Raw genomic sequence first — 18,884 nt, 5'->3', positions numbered from 1 at the left:
CCAGCATGCACTCTTCCTCCCGCTGTGTCAACTTGGTCTGGGTCCTTTCTACCCCTGCTCTGAACGGGGCTACCACTGAGGAAGAACACAGGGGATGCTTTGTGGCCAGCTACTTTCCCGACCAGCTGTGATCAGAATTACTTGGTAGTTCCACTCCCTCCCGGCCAGCCACCTGTGCAAAAGGGACAGCTGTTCTGACTGTGGCACTCAGGCTGTGGCACTCAGACTGGGACCCTGAACCCCCAAGGCTTCTGGCAGGAGGGAGTGGCGAAGCATATGACTTGCTGAAGTGAGCTGGAGCCAGTACATCTGTCCATGCTGTAGACAGGACATGGGTTTCTTTGCTGGGTCACCAGGAGCATTGAGTCAGTGGGACATTTATTTCAGTGGGAGGGTAGAGGCAGAGACCGCTTTAGGGTTACTACAGAACCTACGTTGTTGTGACTGAGCAGCACACAGCATGGGTGTGTCATGTGTGCCCTCCCCCCCAGATCCATCTTGCCCTTCATGCACTACCTTGCTCCACCCACTGGGATCTAGGCTGTGCTCCCTAGCTCAGGACTGCCGGCACCATTTTGTTCCAGGGAGGTAGTTAAAATCCCCAACCAAATATTTTCCTACAATTAGATACCTTCCTAGGATTAGCAAAAGGTGATGTCATGCTGTCTACAGAAAACAGTAGAACGAGTGGTCTGTCTCCTCACTGCCTGGGGTTGAGCTGCCTTGTGCTAACCTCCTGTGACAATTTTGTCCCATTCTTTCCAGTCTCACATTACAGCTCCTACTTTGTGGGTGTTTGTACACAACTCTGAGACCTGGCTAAGCCTCCCTTTTTGTATAGTGAGCTAAGTTTGATCAGAATTAGTTTACTGTTTTCAAACTAAATTCTGCAGAATTTCTGGTTGTTATCTCTATATCAGAACATTGCTCAACTATGTGTCACCCGTAGTTGGGGCAGAGGTCATGGGACATACATTAGGGGGGCAGGGAAGGGGCCTGGAGTTGGTGGCCACATTTGTCTCTGGGCTCTTCCTGTCTCTCAGGCAAATGTCTCATCTTCTCTGAGCTTCTGTCTCTTAATCTGCACACTGAAGATCACATTAAACAGAATTAAACAAGGCATTACGTATCATGTACCCCAATTCTTATGTGAAAGACAGCTTGTCTGGTTTGTTCTGCTCGGTTTTGCTTTTTGTGGTGCTGGGGATGGAAGCGGGGGCCTTGTGCATGCTCTGAAGCTTGTCCTCATTGCAGAAGCCCCCCTGCTTCCTCCCCAGTGCATCAGCTCCATACCCAAAGAGACCTGGGCAATTTGATGTTGGCTCTGAGTGCGTCCTTCAGTAAGTGAGACCTGCTTGAGAAGCACTTGATGGTCAAGAGTGTCTAAGTGCTTTCAAAGGTGGCTGGGCCAGGAGAATGTCTGGAGCGCATGGGTAGTTGACTGCACAGTTACTGAAAACAGGCCAGTGTGGAGGAGAGTTTAGCCAGGTATGGGGGTACCCACCCCTCACCCTAGCACTCAGGCAGAGGCACAGTCTGTTGGGGTCTCTGAACTTAGAGCAAGCAAAATGTTCATTTCTACTGTGTCCTCCTCAAAAGCCGTGTGAGGGGAGAATGGTCTGGACGCTCAGCCCAGCCCAGACTGCTCTATAGCCCTGGTGCATCCATCCGCCTAGTGCCTCAGCTTCCAACTTTTCTGCAAAACCGCACGGTGGCTCACAGCTAGAGCCGTGAGAGCTAGAGCTTCCCGCTTACCCACATTCCCCTTGGCTTCTCTTAGTTCTCTGCAGAAGTGGCTCCTCTGCTGCACACCTGTACTCTGAGGTTTGCCTGTTTGTAACTCAGCTGCTGGTTTAACTAGGTCCCTCACCAGCGGGGTGCTGCCCCTGAGCTGGCTGGTTGTCTGCCTAGGGTGCAGACTAGGACCTCCTACATCTGCCCTCTGTTCCTCCAGGTCTGTGTCTCCCAGGTGTGGGACAGGCTTATAGAGGGTGGCCCCAGGGGTCCGCAGACCTGGAACAGAAGGGAAGCGAGTCACACTGTAGGAAAACTTGGCTTCCATTCCTTTGTCTGTGTCTCGGAGGGTCAGTTTGTCCTCATTGCGCAGGGCCTGTCAGTCTCCCTTTTTACCAAAGATAAAGCAGCTGTTAGTCAGCAGTCATTGGTAGAATGTGGAGACGTTGTTTTGTCCATGTGATTTCTCATTTACTAATAGCAATTGAAGATGTATGCTTTAACTATGTCCGTGTATTTCAGTGTACAGGACTCAGACATGAATTCTGTCTAGGTAGTAACCCAGCCTGGCAAAAGTCACAGAGATGGAGTGTGGCTGCTGTGTTTGTGGCCTATTCTGCAGGGCCTCTCAGAAGCAGAGACCGCCCCATCCGATCAGGCAGCGCTATTTATGTCCTTACCTTTTCTCCACCCCAGGCATGGATCCCGAAAAACTGGAGAGAATACAGCTGCCGGTGCCAAATGCTGCAGAGAAGACTACCTACAACCATCTCCTGGCTGAGCGGCTCATCAGGATTATGAATAACGCTGCCCAGCCAGGTACCCACCCAGGAGTGCTGTGTGCATGGAGGGGTCAGGTCCTTCTGAGACCAGGCACTTCCAACCCTGGGCTGGGGCAGACCTTCTACTGCCCCTGCTTCTGGCCATCAGGTCCTTTCCTGCATCAGCCAGGCCTGCATCTGTGGTCTCCTCCTCAGCCTTGCTGCTTTTGTCAGTGCCCGTGATCGTCCTCTCTGGGTGGCCCTTGCTGTGGGGCGAGGGAGACTTGAAGGTTTGGGCAAGGTGCCAGCCCTGGCACTGAACAGCCTAACTAGCCAGGAACAGCTAGGTGGCTTGGCAGGGCATTTCTCAGCTGGGTGTTTTGCCACCCAGGGAATACTTTTGGTTGTCATAGCTAAGTGTGCTACTGGCAGCTAGCAAGAAAAGGCAGTAGATGCTGCTAAACATGCCGCAGCACACAGGACAGCACGCAACATGGAGTGGCCTGGCCCACAGTGTCAGCAGTGCCAGGGCCAAGAGCCAGGTTCCAGGCAAGTTCTGCACAAAGGCCAGGGCATGGGAAGGGCCCCACCACACTACTGCCCCAGAAGAGTGAGCCCCAGGCCTGTGGGAGGCCATGGTGGAGGTTGTGATGGAGCCAGGAGCTTCCAGAGGCACGGGGGCAGCAGTGCGTCCATGTTATAAGCAGTGTGGACTTGGAGAGCTGGCCGAGGCCTAGGTCAGTGGGTGTCACAGATGAGTTCACAGACAGCCTGCTGCATGCCAGCTGTGGCATGCCTAACCGAGGTCTGAGAAGTTGGGGGATCCAGCACCAGTCCCCAGGAGCCATGCTAGTGGTTCTTGAAGTACCATGTGGAGACAAAGTCAGGTCTAGCGCCACTCGTGGTCTGTGAAAACCAGTCGTGATGGACCAGCCTGGAGCACTGCCTGGGGCACTCCATACCTGGAGGTGACCCAGTGGGGAAGCGTGAGTCTGAGGAAGAGAGGGGTTGACTTGGGATGGAGGCGTGCCCGGTGGGGTCCATTTCTGCTGAAGACTGCATCTGAGGTGACAGAGCACATTGGGAAGAACAGCAAGGAGAGGTGAGGGAGCCAGCCATGCCGAGCAGAGCCACTGAAGCAAATGGAATTTGGCCTGGACGCCAGGTCCGGAGCCGATCTTTCCAGGTGCACAGACAGCTGAGGAGAAGAGGCGGTGGCACCCCAGGGACAGCCTGGAAGCTGCACCGAGGAGTCCAGAGCTGCTATAGGAATTGGGGGCAACTCCTTGGCAGGAACTGGAAGTCACTGGAGCTCGGGTGGCAGCAGGAAGACAGAGGTGGGGCCTAGACACTCCCTCCCCCCGGACCTTTCCTCAGAAACCATGGGGAGTTTGCCTACGAGCAGCTGGACTTTGGCCTGACGGTTACAGATGCTCTGGGAGAGGTGCCAGGAATGGGTTTTGGCAGGGCACCGGGCATCCTTACTGCCCAGCTGTGATACCCTAGATAAGTCACTTTACTCTGCAGTGACTTCTTTAGCAGTTCCTCAAGAGGGCATCCACAAAGCGCCTGCCACCAGCCCTGGCTCACAGCAGGTTAGCATGGCAAATGTGGTAGACAAGACTTGGTTGTAGTTAGAATCCCAACTCAACTAGCTTAAGCAACATAAGCAAATAAAACTGTTGCCTTGTGGAGTCTTTAGAGGGATGGCTACTGTCAGTAGGGGCTCAAATATGTTTTCCAGACACCTTTGGACCCTGCCACCATCTGGGTTGGCAAGATAACCCCTAGCAGTCAGTGCTAGCCACCATTTTTCTCTTAGGGTTGCACGCTTGCTCTGTGGGAGACACGACGGCTTGAACAGTCTGATTGGAAGAGGGAGCTGAGGTCTTGAGAGCTTGTGGACCATCCTTGCAGACTCTGTGTAGATAGAAGGGCAAAGAGGTGGTTGATGAGAATCACAGTGCTTGTACTGCTCAGGCCCCCACCAGAGCTGCTGGGCTTTGCACAGGATTGATGCTTGCCTAGTGCTTCTGGCAGTCTGGAGACTGGAGTCTCTCTGGCTCTCCTGGGCTCCATGCCTCCATCACTGAGGCTAGGGGACTGGTACACCTGACCAGCCTGGGCCATGTGTCTCTCATCCCTGGAAGAACAAAGGGGACCAGCCGTAGAAGCAGGAATGCGTGCTGGCCAGGCATCACTACCAAAGAGGGGTGCACTCCACACAACAGCACCTGCCCTTCCTTACTCACCTCCTCACCCCCAATCAGCACCTTCTGGGAGATGTTTTGATATTCAGCATTAACGGATGACGAATTAGGAAGGGGCTGGCATGTGGAGGGTCCCTCTGTGTCCCCGCTGGAGGCTGGGGATCTGCCTATCCACTGATAGGTTAGCCTTCCAGTATGTCAGGCAAGGGCCTTGTGTTTAAGGGTGCTCGGCACTGGGGTCCAGGCTGATCCTGCTGTGCTCTGCAGATGGGAAGATCCGGCTGGCCACACTGGAGCTGAGTTGCCTGCTTCTGAAGCAGCAGGTGTTGACCAGCTGTGGCTGCATCATCAAGGACGTGCACCTGGCCTGCCTAGAGGTGAGGGCCTCCCCATCCCTGTCCTCTCCTCTCCTTTTCCCCTTTCTGTGAGCTGAGGAAGGGGAGGAGGCCAGGAGGGCCCCAGCCCATGTGTCCCTGTTGGAGCCTGAGAGTCCATTTCCTCGCAGTGGTCCCCTGGGTTTGCCCCCGGATTTTAAATTTGTTCCTTTGGGTTTAGTAAACTTCTATACACACACAAACCTATTTATTTACAGGATTTTTTTTGTACCAATATACACAGTTGTTAAGTTCAATAGCTTTTATTTCCTCCTTTCTCCATTTTCCATGTTTTTCAAGAAAATTTAAGACACGCAGAGAAGTTAGAAGTCGTGATTACAGTCATTCCTCTCATACAGCAGTTGTTTCCATATGTTTTATTTTATAAAAGTGGAATGAGTCCTAACAGCTGTATATGATTATCTGCCCCATCCCCCCACTTAACTCTACTTTAATGGCTTTTCATGTCATCACATGGAGTTGCTTGCCCCTCCCCTCAAGCCTGCCTCCTTCACTTTCTTCTCTTTCAACAGGGCGCGAGAGAAGAGAGTGTCCACCTTGTACGGCATTTCTACAAGGTAATTGGCAGTCCAGATGACAGTACCATGGGTGTGTAACAGAAACAGGATTGTTGGTGTAATTGTTTTATGTCTTCTGTTATTTTTATACTTGAGACTAGAGGTCAAAGTGATAGTTTCAGTATCCAGGAATAGCAAGCTCTCAGCTTGCTATTTCTTTTCAGAAAGAGTTTTGAGGGACTGGTCTTAGTTTATAAGGAAGTTAGTTAGTTATTTATGTATAAGTTATTAGCTATATATATAAATGACTAAGTTATTCATAACAGACTTATATGTCCATGGCTTATATATACCAGTTTATACAAGATTACTTGTGAATTAGCTATGACTTCATCAGTTATGAATGTGCATACTATTTTTAGCCATGTGTGCTAAGAAACCTCTTCCAGGTTTCATGGAATTTTGTGAAGTACCAGAACTGAATTTTGTAAAGTTTCAGAACGAAAACATTTGTAGGATATGTTTAGGTTCCGAGTAATTAGGTTGGAAAGATATATTTGTGATGGTTCTACCTAAGGCCCATGTTTTAGTCTATTCAGGCTGATCTAACAAAATGTCAGCCACTGGATGACTTGTGGATGTAGAGATTGATTTCCCACAGTGCTGGAACCTGGGAAGACTGAGATCAAAGCAGGTGTGATGTTGGAGAGGTCACTGCTCCGTAGCTGGCTCTGTGACTGTCAGCTCCTTCAAGCCTCCTTAATAAGGACCCTGATCCATTCAGGAGGCTGTACCCATATGACCTTAAGCACCTCCCAAATGCCCTATGGCCAAGCACCATCACCCTGGGGTGAAGACCAGCACAGGAACTTGGGACAGACCCAGAGCTTACGCCTCCTTAGGCAAGGCTCCGCCAAAATGGATTATCTGGATGTGCACCGTTCTCATAGTTTTCTGATCTGCAGCTGGTCTCCCTGGCCCTGCAAGTGACTAATGTAGCCCTCAGTGTCAGCACCATCCTCATTCCCTTCTCCTCGTCGGTCCCCTGCCTCCTCTCTCTGTGGGAAAATCTTTTAGGTGGGTTCCAGCATGAGCAGTGTGTAAGATGACTCAGGTTGTAGGATCTGGAAATCCTCCTTGCCAGACACAATGGACCCCATCCTGCTGCAGTAGACAAAGGTCACGACCACTGAGAGCTTCTGAACACCACATGTGGGGGAATCTCAGCTTCCCTGTAGAGCACCTCAAACCACACTCACCCCCCCCCCCCATCACTAGGTTGTCCTAGTCATCTTCTCCAACCGTTTTTCCTGATAATTGCTTTGCTTTATTCCCTCAGCTCTGGAAGGGCTTAGTGCTGGCAATTCCCAGTAAATAATTCTTGTTACTAACAGAGGGAAGACTGTATGTAAATTCCCTTTCCTTCTCCCATTCCGGAGTTTTCTCTTGCATCATCCTGGGAAGTTGACACCTGAGTACAGCATGACAGTAGCTTTTAGATTTTTTTTCAGGGGTTGTCATTTTCTATTGCTGTCACTTAGCTTTGCAGATGCTCAAGGTTGTCTGTAGTCTGACATCTAGATATTATGAAAAGGGTCTAAGTCTCCTGGTCTTGACTGTATATATGAGACAGACACGTGTATTTCTAGAACTTAGGAGACAGAAGACAGTTGCTTTTTAATTAAGGTGTTTGTTCTCTTTAGTTGTACAAAGGGGTTTCAATTCAACAAACCAGCTGATGGGTATAATACATATTGGTCAGTGTCACCCCTTCCATCATTCTCCCCCATCTTTCCCAACCCCAAAGGATAGTACTTGACAGCATTGTTTAGAGGAGATTATATTGACAGTGAGTGCTCACATTTCCCAGCCTTGGTAGAGGAGCAGGCTCTGTCTCCACACTTTTGTGTGTTAGCTCACTTCACCTGCAGAATAGATGACCTTGCAGACATGTACTGCCATGCTATTCCTTCTCTTTGGTCACTTCACTGTTGCAGTGAAACAGAAAGTCTCCTGGGATTTGGTGCCTGGGTTGTGTATCTTAGACCCAAGCAGGTCCCCACCACCCTGTTCTAAAGGGAATCTTCTGGGAAGGGTCTGAGCCTGAGGATCTGTGAGATCCCAAGGCTCTCTTTAGAAACAGTAAAGCTTTGGTGTTAAGTATTCATAATTAGATGCTTCCTTTTAGAGGTGTGAGAAGCTTCACATTTTTAACATGGTAACTTAACCAGGATTTCCATTTCTCCAGCCATTCTACAGATAGATGGTGCTAACCACTTGAGTTATTAATCTTCTGTCTCTTTTCATCATGTGTAAGGTTACTTTTGTTGTTGCATTCTTACTGGGTTGACAGAAAAACTCAATATGCATTTTAAAAAGGAGAAAAGTATTGCCTGGTTGGGCTTGCTGTTGGTCTTTTGTCTGAGTGTGTGTGTGTGTGTGTGTGTGTGTGTGTGTCTCCATGTGTATATTTTACTTCCTGGTGATTTACGGGAATCCACTAACAAGAAGCAGATGGCCTCAGGTTTGTAATACTGTGTTCACAGAAAAAATATGAGTAATCTTCTTTTCCTTTGTAGGGAGAAGAGATTTTTCTGGACATGTTTGAAGATGAATACAGGAGCATGACAGTAAGCAAGGGCCCAGCACACCTGAGGCAGTACATACCTGGGGGCCTGCTGAGCCCACAGAGCACTCTGTCTGACCTGGGACTTTCTCACCAGGTGGCAAAGGATTGGTAGGAAGGGGCATTTGTAATGAGGCCTTTTGTTCCCCAACACTGAAAGAACTTCATACTCCCCGAGTCAGGCTGTCTCTCTGCTTTGCTATGAGTTGTGTTGGGAAGGTGTTTCTTCACAGAGGGGAGAAGCATCTGTGTCTACAAAACCTAACCTTGATGTCAGCCTGTGGGAAGAGCTGCAGTCCTTGTCTCTCCTTTGGCTAATGAAGAAGATAGGAGGCAGAGTCCAGGAGGTGGTCGGTCTCACTGTCCCACTGTTAATAGCAGACCCGGCCTCCGCAGCAAAGCTATCGTCCAAATGCCTCCCTATCTGCTACTCCGAGGGAATGTTCAGCCTCTCCCCCCAGCAGGCAGTGTTGTAAGGGTGCATGATTTGCTGTTTTTTCCCACCTGTCTCTCTCTCCCCAACTCCGCTCCCTGCTCCCCAGCAGGCATCACTAAAGCCATGATTCCTTGTCCTTCCATGGATATTACTCACCAGTGTGTGACGTGATTAGAATATTTATAAGCCTGGAAAGCAGGTGGCTCAGCTAAGTGGCTCTCTGCTTTGTAGCCCTTTTAGTGGGGTTCTAGATACAAGGCCCTTTCCACATCCCTGTCACTCCCCGCTGACCCTCCAGCGGTGACCCAGTAATGCCCAGAGGCTAGAGCTGCTGTGACTGCAGCTCACTGTTGACATTTAGCTCCATCATTCTGTTTCATGTGATTGCTGGCTTGAGCACTGCCCCTGAGTTTTTTCACTCAAAGCCACCTGAGCTACAACTCCACATCTGGCTTTTTTGCTGGCTAATTGGAGATAAGAGTCCATGGACTTTCCAGGCCAGGCTGGCTTTGAACCACAATCCTTAAACCTCAGCCTCCTGAGTAGCTAGGATTGCAGGTGTGAGCCACTGACACCTAGCAACTTTCATCATCCTTAAAGGGGCTCAAATTTCACTCTTCAGATCACGGATGCAGGTGGTGGCGCCATGCTTTGCTATTTCCCTCCCCATCCCTTGCCCCTTCTGCAATGTAGTTCTCTGGTTTGAAAATGTAAAGTTGCCATATCATGTATGATATGCTCACTGCCTAACTATGTGACCTTGGGTGGAAGCTTTTGATCCTGAGCTTTGATGCTTCATCTGCTGTCTGGGCCTACACCCCCAGATTGCCCAGGCTGGATGAGGGCTGCCTAGCAAGATGCCTCATACAGAGTCCAAAAATTACCCCCTTTCCTGTCCTCTCACCCTAGCAAGCTTCCTGAGTTTTTGTTTGTTTTAATCAAATGTTTGTGTTGTGTCCTGCACAATGTCCGGCATTCTCTAGAAGAACAAAGGTGGCACACCCAGAGCCCTGTGGCTAGAATCAGTCTCCCTTACCCCACAGTGCTGCCAAAGTGATGGAGGGGGGTGGGGGGGGCAGCAGTCAGAGCAGTGCTGAAGCCAGGCCTTGGCTTTCTCTGCTTCCCTTACATCCTTTAGCACCAGTGTTCAATGGGGAATGGGGAATGGACCAGAAAGTCTTGTTCCCTGCACAGCAGGGTGGAAGGAGCTCATTGGACCAGAGAACTGCTAGGCAGCAAGCGAGTTGGGCTGGGGGTAGGGGCACTATTGCTAGGCCAATGCCAGCCACAGCCCAGATGGGAATGCAGCCTCCACCCCTGCTCTGGAATGCAGGAATTTCGGGTAGGGGGAGTCTCAGATCTCTAGAGGAAATGACTTGTCATAAAGAAGACAGACTGTATTGAATGACTTTGGTTCCAGGCTCAGTGAAAGGAAAAAAAAAAAACAAAACTGCAACCAGCCGTGGGTCTGAGGTTCATACTTGTAATCCTAGATAGGAAGCTGAGATCTGAGGATCACATTTTGAAGCCAACCCAGGAAAGTCCATGAGACTCTTACCTACAATTAACCAGCAAAAAAAGCTGGAAGTGGAGCCATGGCTCAAGTGGTAAGAGTGCCAGTTTTGAACAGAAAAACCTAAGGGACAGCCCACAGTCTTTGAGTTCAACCCCAGTACCAGCACACAAACCCCCCCTTGCAACCTAGAAGAATAAGAAAAAACTCATCCCAGCCAGCAGCCTGCAAGAGGGGCCTCCGTCAAAGCCCACCGTGGACGGCACTGTTATGGGCCCCCAGTGAAGCTTGCTGTCATGTCTCCTAGATGAAGCCCATGAATGTGGAATACCTCATGATGGATGCCTCCATCCTGCTGCCCCCGACAGGCACTCCACTGACAGGCATTGATTTTGTGAAGCGGCTGCCATGTGGCGACGTGGAAAAGACTCGGCGGGTGAGTTCATGCATGGGCCTGGCCTTTTTCTAGGGGCTCCTCCCACCCCAGGGCCCCTTCTGGCCCAGGTAGGAAAGGGTCAAAGTCAAGAGCACTTCTTCATCGTAAACGTAACCATGGGAAACAGACACCACCCAGACCCCCCACACCACACGTGGCCTTCTAAAACATGTTGCTCTTTGACTAGCGGGGATTAGAGTGGGCACCTCGTTGGTGCCAAGGGCAGCCTCAGTGCAGTGAACTCAGCAAGCAGAAGCCGGGAGGCTGTGCTTCTTTGAACTGTGAGGGAAGCTAGAATACCCAGAGCAGGTGAGGTGGGGGTGAGATCTCACCCCAAGATGTCAGGACCCCCAGAGATGGCGTGATGTTAAGGTATCTGGCCGATCTGGGGGTAAGGCACACGCAAGTGAAATTACGAAGAGATGTGTATGAAGGGTGGGGAGTTCTCAGAAGCAGCCGGGGTGTGCATGGCCCTTATCAGCACTGTGTTCTGAGGCGGGCGCTCTAGGAAGCAGTCTTGGCCACACTGTTCATGGTACTTTATCTCTCTTGTAAGATCACAGTTTCTTTCGTAGAAAGCACCACAGCCTTTTCCTGGAAAATCATTCCTGAAGACATGCATCTCAGAGAATAATTAGAGGAACTGGTTGCACATAGTTCTTCTCATTATCAGGCACACCTTTCCCCTTAAGCTGAGTGTGCCATGTGGCAGAGGGTTGACTCAGGATTTTGGAAAGCTGGTGGCCTGCTACACACCTCCAGCAGGAGGAGTCGGCCACCTTCTACCCGCTGGTGTTCTTGCCTCAGTAGCAGTGGCCCTGGGGCTGCAGAGGAAGTGGGACCCACATGTCTTGAGTCAGTGACATTCCCAGCTGTCTGAGCAAAGCCACAGACCTCACCACAGAAGCCGCCCTGCTGAGCCACTGCCACGGCCCTTCCCTGTGCTTGGCAAGCACCATGCCCTTGCCAAGCAGGTGCATGGTTTTGCTAGTGGGTAGCTTGTGTGCAGTGGGAGACTAAAGAGTGGGTCTCCCGTGGGCCACTCCTCAATGCCAGCAGCTCGTCTTTGGCCTTTGGTTGGCCTGGGGGGTGCTCCCCAGAAAGATTCCAGCCAGGGTGCAGACACACTGGAGCGGTTTGCAGGCCTGGTTGGGCAGTCTGTAGGACTGGAGCAGAGCTGTCCTGGTGCACTCTGCTACCCTTTGGTTCTTGGTGATCTATGAGGGCATCGCCTTATTGAAGAGCCTAACCTGGATGTTGGTCTTTATGTGGATTTCCTTGTCTAATTCCACGCCACACTTGGAGGTGGCCTTGTTGTTACCCATCTCCCCAGAGGAAGCATCTGAAATTGAGCCATGTGCTCAGTTACCCCACTTGTCAGAAGCTGAGCCAGGAATTAGTCCAGACAGTATGTCCTCTGGAGCCCTCAGCTCTGAAGTGCCCTGGCCTCCTGCCTCCTGCCATGAACCCTGCTTGTGCTGGACCCAAACTGGGAAGTAGCCCAGTCTTGTAGGAGCTAGTCTAAAGGAGGTGGCAGGAATGACTGGGACCATGTTCCCAGACATCCTAACAGGACGGGGAGGAGATGGAGAGGACAGGGCACCAGAGGAGCGTCTCTTAAGCCAGAACTGTGGAATCGGACAGTGTAGGCATGGGCCCAGAGAGATGTGGCACATCCTGGCACCCCCAAATAGTCAGCACTGTGCAGAAACTAAGGTCAACGGGAGGGGCGGGCAGGAGCCAGATCTTGGGCCTTGGAGCCAAATGAGGACACTGGCTATCAGCTCCTAACAGTCCTAAAACGTATGGCATCATGCCCTGCTGACTAGCATAGACCACTCTCTCCACAGGAGAGAGAGAGAGAGAGAAGAGATCCAGGCTACATGGTCAGGCTGTGGCCAAGGGCAGGTTATGTGTCTGCTCTAGCTACCATCTCCTTCTCTATAAGCTGAATCCTTGCCTTGCCACAGTCATCACGAGGCCTCGCCAAGACATGCACACTGTCAGATCCTTGATGAGATTGGTTCTCTTCTCCCCTCGTCCCCCACATTCCACTTTGGTGCAAGTTCCCAGGGCTCTGCTACCTCCCTCCCTGCTCCTATGAAATGTGCAGCCTGAGTGGCTGAGAAGGAAGCAAGACCCAGTTCCTAGGGTTGAATGAGCCTCATTGGGGTTTCTGGTAGGCCCTCTGAGCAGTTTACAAAAGCAGCGCTAGAGGCCCAGGGTCCCTGGGAATGCAAAGATAGTAAATAGGGCAGGCCTCTCAGGCAGACTCATCTACTTCAGAAAAGCTTCTTTTGAGACTCCAGGAGTCAACCTCTGAAGGGAATGTTGACCTCGCACCTTAGTCCCGCTCCTGATGGAGACTGTTGTCTAGGATCCTCTGAAGTCAGGACCCAGCATTTGCACTGACTTGTAGCTCAAAGATGTGTGTGGCTTAGCAAGCATTTTAGGGCTCCTGTGGTTTTTCTCAGGATTTTCGCTCCTGTCCAGTGGGCAAGAAGTCCAAAGACAGACCAAAATACAAGGAATGCCACAGAGCTAAGCAGGCTGAAAGAGGAAGTTTGTTTGAAATAAAGGTCACCAGAGCCCTAGGGATCTGATGAGAGCTCTCTGGCAGAACTTGGGGCTGACCTGCCCCACCCACATGGAGTGGCAGTAAAGACTCAGTGACAGAAGACCAAAAATTTGTGAGTCAGACCAACTTTGGGTCAGATCCAATTTAGCCATGTTCATTTAGCCAGGGTTAGACCGAGTTTAACCTTGAGTGAATCTCCCTTATCCTCAGTTCCTCCCTCTTACCTCTCTGCTATTGTCCACAGTAGAAGAGAGTGAGTGCCCGGAGCCACAAGCTGGAAATAGTGGGCCTGCTGCAGCTCCCACGAGCAGCAGATGGGGTCTCTCCTAGCCTCAGCAGGGAAAGCAGCGCTGGGACTTGGTGACCATCAAAATCTTAATTGAACATGGCTGTCTCCACATAGGAACTAGCAGGTTGCAATGGTGTGTATCCAGCCAGCTTGTACTTGTCCCCACTGTTCTCTTGTCCACTTGTGAGTCAGCTGCAGGCAGTTGTGTTTATCACTTGAGGGCCTCCTGCTGTACTTTTCATCTGTGTGTTGCACCTAGAGCAACACTGCAGGTTTCCCTTATTTTTTTTTTTTTTTTCTGGTTGTGGGGCTTGAACTCTGGGCCTGGGCGCTGTTCCTGAACTCTGCAGCACCACTTCCAGTTTTCTGGTTGGTAACTGGAGATGAGAGTCTCACGGACTTTAGTGCCTACATTGGCTTTGAACCATGATCCTCAGATCTCAGCCTTCTGAGTAGCTAGGGTGACAGGTGTGAGCCACTGGCATCCAGCTACATTGCAGGTTTTCAAAGCAAGGAGAAACTGGAGCGGTGACACTTAGGCATGTCCTGCACTCTTCCATCTCTTTGCAAACTTCTCTCCTGATTGCAGGGAGGGTATCTTTGCCACGCCTTGGCTTTCATCCCCTCCTGCTTTATTCTTTATTGCAAGGCAAAAAGTTTTTCATATTGTGTCTTTTTGCAGTGTTGGGATGGAACCCAAGGCCCTCACCCATGCCAAGCAAGGGCTTCCAGACATGATGCAGTTTTTTAAGTGTCTGTTTGTGGAAACAGGGTCCCAATGTATAGCCCATACCGTTTCCATGTTTTTGTGGTCCTCCTGCCTCAGCCTCCTGGATGCTGGGACTCAAGGCCTACCTACCGCCTTGGCTAACGAATCTGGTTTCTTAGGACTGTATAAGTTTCTCTGGTAACTTCGCCATCATACGCTTGAGCAGCAGTTTCTTGTTAGACATTTGGGGATGGTCCTGCTGTTACAGTATTTTCAACTGAACTGTAGTGAGCTGCTCCATGAATAGTTTTCTTTCTTTTGGCTTATTTCCTTAGGATAAGGTCTCAGAAGCGGAACTTCTGGTTCAAAGGGTATGAACTTTTTTGTCTGGCTGCACATTGCCACATTGCTTTCCTGGTGGGCTGCCCCATGTTAAATAGCTTCTGCATTCTTCTTTGACTGACTCTTGCCGTCCTTTCCACAGCCTCTGTGGGCTCCTAATCCAAGGGACAGTTGCCTACACTTGAGCAGCTTGCATAACTGGCAAGGGAGTGGGAGCCTGAACCGAGTCAAGTGTCTGTCCCAGGGCCAGCCCAGAGCTCACTGCATTACCCAGGCCCCTCCTCACATTGTCGTGTGGATGCCCCGTGGCACCCTGTCTCCAAGCAGCCAGCCTGGGCTCAGCTTCAGCCAGAACTGAAGTGTGACTACACCTCCCCACCTTGCCAGATGGATTCTCAGGAGACTGAGTTAAGCCAGCGTGGAAGCTAGAGAAGTCTCTCCTTCCTGTTTGAATGTGGTCAGCTGCCTCTCCTTTCACAATCTGGTCTGTTCTTCCAAGCATCACCCTTCTTAATATTCTGTGGAAGAATCTGAAAAGAAACTGTTTCTTATACCTTTTTTTAGTGATACTTTTAGGTGGTTCATTTCCATTTAGCAAAGAATGACAAGTACTCCATAAACTGTGGGTCACCAGTTCTAAATCTTTTGAAGGCCCAGGAGGACAGTTGTTCAGAGTGACCTTGGGCAGGCTGCCTGTATACTCCGAGCTTCATTACTCTGACTATAACAAGGGAGCCACACACAGGCCATTCAGGGCCTGAATGAGGCAGTGAATCACTGGCCCTGCACAGGCCCAGAGCAAACCAGAGGAAGCCACTGCTTTTTCGGAAGGTGGTAGGATGTGTGTGTGGCCTCAGCCGTGTGTGTTGGCATTCTGTGTGTTCGGCTTGGCTGCCAGGCCCCCACGGATCCCGTGGAAGCCCGGCTGTCCCCATGTAGGACCCCTTATCCTGTGGGACTCTGCCATCCTCTACTCAGGGCCACAGTCTTCTGATGCCTTCTGCCTTCCCTTGGGAGTGAAGCAGGAACCAGCAGTTTATTTTATATGTTTCATGTTCCTTTTTATATTTTGGAAGATCTTATTTTTTTTTTTTTACTTGTTTGTATTCCTGGAAATAGCTTCCATTTGTCATTTGTACTGCAAAAACAGATGTTTTACCAAAAAGCCCTGTTAGTAGCCAAGATGGGAACTTCTTTTTTTTTTATTTTATTCAATGGAAAGTTTAGGTTTTCCTTGCTGTGCTGAAAAAAATCAATGTATGTTTCTATCTTGCAAGCCCCAGCTATGGTCTTACTAGGTGCTTGCCTTCAGATTGCTAAGAGGACTACAGCTCACACTCGGGAAGCCTCTCTTTCACTGGGTCCTGCTGTGATGGACCTTGTGTCTTCTTTCTCTTTACCCCACCCTCAGAGTCATGATTCTTATTCAAGCGCTCCACTGGAAGATGTTCCTGTGACCACCCAGATCTTGTTGCCTCCCATTGGGCTGGCTCAGGGGTTTATATTTTCTGGTGTGCTAGGCTACGTGACTCAGGCTTCTGGGGTTGGAGTCTTAGCATCTTCCCATAGCAGCTATGTGGACCATCACTCTGCCTGTCAGCTCCTGTTGTTCCTCCTGGAGTCTTAAGGCTGCAGTAGGATGTTCATAGTCCCTGGCTTGTGATAGGACCCTACTGCATGGAAGGTCTCCCACATTCATTGTAGCCATACCTGTCTTCTGACAGTTAGAGATGAAGACTACTTTAGAAGCTGCTAGGAGCTGGTGGCTCAATCCTGTAATCCTGGCTACTAAGGAGGCTATGAGTTGAAGATTCGAGTTCAGTGGCAGCCCAAGAAGAAGAGTCTGTGAGACTCTGGTCTCCAATTAACCACCAAAAAGCCAGAAGTCTATAGAGAAGTGGCTCAAGTGGTAGAGCTCCAGCCTTGAGCAAAAAAGCAAAGGGGCAACACCTAGGCTCTGAGTTCAAACCCAATACTGGCATTAAAAAATAATAATAATAAATAAAAGACTCTCTAGAACTAATACTAATGCCACCGCCACTCCTCACGGTGTGAGCATTGACTTTCCCTAGTACTTCTGAGTTCTCAGAGAATACTGAGCAGGTGGAGTTTCCTTCATTAGGATCTTGGTCCCCGGCCTCCCTCCCCCTGGTTCAAGACAAGGTAGAATCAGTCACTTGGTTGGGATCGTCAGAGGTGGTGCTGTCCCCGCTGTTGGCCAGTAGCAGAATGTCCCCTTTCTTGTGGGGGATAGCTTGCTGGATGAAGGGCATCCTCCCTGCAAGTAGCCACTGGAGTCAGGTCAAGAATACCCAAAGGTATGCCACTCACCCCAGTGACACTGGTTTGTCCCCAGGCCTCCTCTCTGCCCACCTCTTTCACGGAGCACCCTGCTGGCCCCTTCTCCTGCAGTCTTAGCCCAGGACTGGCTCAGCCTGTGAGTTAGAAGGCTCTGTGCCCATTTCACAGATGAGAGAGTGACGCTTATTGCATTTGGACTTTACTCAGCATCGTAGGGTTGCTGGTCTGGGACAGCCTTGTCTGTGCCTCTGGAGAAAGACCTGGAGTACCTTTCCTCCCTTGTCTTCTGCTTCCTGGCTCTGGTTGGTGGCGAGCCTGCTCCTTGGCTAACTGCTGCTTCTTACTCACACCTCTTGGATTCTGCCTCTGATAATGCCCGATAGCCACTCTGGGTGCTGACTGACAGACACCTTTTCCTGGGCCAGGAATCCATGTGCCAGTGAGGCCACCTCTACCCCCAGCAGGTGCAAAGGGGAAATCACTATACCCATGCCACGTGCCAGGCCTTATCCTAAGGCCAGGGGCCAAGAGGTGGAGGGACTCACCAGCGGTGGGGTAAGATTTCTAATGGCCTTCACCAGCTCCAAAGCCCACACACACCTCACATTCCCGTCCCGGGTCTGGAAATACACCCTAGTGCTTTGGCCTCCGTAGTGTGTGAGCTTCCTTGGACAGGCACGCTGGGCTCTCGTCCTTGGGCAGCCCACTTCTGTCCCTGAGTCTGGTTCCCTGTGTGGAGTGGCTGATGCTGGCCCGGGACCATGGTGACCAGATGACTTGGGGAGAGATGCTGGCAGATACGGGTGTTCGGTGGAGGTAAAGGGGCCTGAGCCCACTGGGAAGAGGACTGGGCACCTCACCCCCCTGCCCCTGCAGTGCGCTTCCTCTGCTCTGTCCTCCAGGCCATCCGGGTGTTTTTCATGCTGCGCTCGCTGTCACTGCAGCTGCGTGGGGAGCCCGAGACACAGCTGCCCCTGACTCGGGAAGAGGATCTGATCAAAACCGATGATGTGCTGGATCTGAGTGAGTGGACTGGGGCCCAGGATGCTGGCTGGGGGCGTGGGGAGGAGTTACAATGGGCATTTTGTACTGTCACTTTCCTGTGAAAACTGTGAAGGATGTCAGGCACCTGAGTTCAGCCTCTGCACTCTGCTTCCATGGAAACTGGAGGGTTTTCTGTCTCCACATAAGCTGGACACACAGTGTGGCTGAGCACTTTCTGTGTGGGCCATTGGTGGGTACTTCTTTCTGCTGCTGCCTGCTGGAAGCTGGCAAAAGCAAGTCACCAGCATTGCACAAGGATGGGGACTCCAGAGACCCAGGAGCCCAGCCTCCAACCTGGAGCTGCGCCTTTGAGCTTCCCTGCTCAGCGTTCTCCACTACAAGAGGCCAAGACTTCTTTTTAGTTTTAGAGTCATACTGTGTAGCCTGAGCTGGCCGTAAACTTGTGATCCTCCTGCTTCAGCCTTTTGAGTCCTGGGATTACAGGTTGTGCCCTACAACCTGGTTCAGAGCAGAGATTTAAAGGAGACAGCAGGTATAAAGTCTGATGGTTCCCCATTTCCCATGAAGCATGTGCACACTGAAGGATGCCCTGGTTTTCTGTTTAGTAAAAGCGTTGTTGAATATTAGGGGTCTTTGGTGATAGGACACAGAAAACCCTGAATAGACCGGCCTGTGAAAAAAAGATAGGGAGATGAGTGTCATTGGAAACTCTGCCTTAGGCATGCCTGGATCTGGGTACTAAAGCCTCAAGAAGCTGCCCCCTGTCTGATCTTGGCTCTGCTTTCCTCTGGTCCAGCTTCATCTTCAGGAGGCCTCTTACTAGGTCGTTAAGAAATGGCCAGCCAGCAGCCCTTTCAGACAACGTATGAAAAGTCTGGGGTAGAGCTCTCACTGGCCTCATGATAGGTCAGAGGGATATGAGGCTGACTCCCTGAAGTCACCGGCCCACCCTTAAGCAGGAAGATGGGCCCAGATCCTTCTGACCTGATCATTTGAGTGTGTGGAGGAATACGAGAGAGGCAAAGACTGGGCAGTGGGAATTGCAAATGGTT

The 18,884-nt window shown here is 50.8% G+C and overlaps 1 protein-coding gene across 8 annotated transcripts in view; it reads left to right on the top strand.

Annotated features, from left to right (window-relative positions):
• Clec16a (C-type lectin domain containing 16A) overlaps positions 1-18,884 on the top strand; it is a 132,271-nt gene that overhangs the window by 43,752 nt on the left and 69,635 nt on the right. For 5 of the 8 annotated variants that reach the window (XM_090324611.1, XM_090324609.1, XM_090324615.1 and 2 more), the window contains exons 13-19: positions 2,431-2,553; positions 4,973-5,082; positions 5,613-5,657; positions 8,177-8,227; positions 10,480-10,608; positions 14,520-14,555; positions 17,730-17,850. In XM_090324611.1, coding sequence (XP_090180737.1) covers positions 2,431-2,553; positions 4,973-5,082; positions 5,613-5,657; positions 8,177-8,227; positions 10,480-10,608; positions 14,520-14,555; positions 17,730-17,850 — 615 coding nt within the window. The remainder of the gene's footprint in view (positions 1-2,430; positions 2,554-4,972; positions 5,083-5,612; positions 5,658-8,176; positions 8,228-10,479; positions 10,609-14,519; positions 14,556-17,729; positions 17,851-18,884) is intronic. The other 3 variants (XM_090324612.1, XM_090324610.1, XM_090324616.1) reach the window with 1 other exon arrangement.

The sequence above is a fragment of the Megascapheus bottae genome, chromosome 36 (assembly GCF_031878675.1).
Source record: "Megascapheus bottae isolate mThoBot1 chromosome 36, mThoBot2.hap1, whole genome shotgun sequence".
NCBI classification, from domain to species: Eukaryota; Metazoa; Chordata; class Mammalia; order Rodentia; family Geomyidae; genus Megascapheus; species Megascapheus bottae.
The sequence above is the reverse complement of the archived record's forward strand: the minus strand, read 5'-3'. Positions and strand labels throughout refer to the sequence as shown.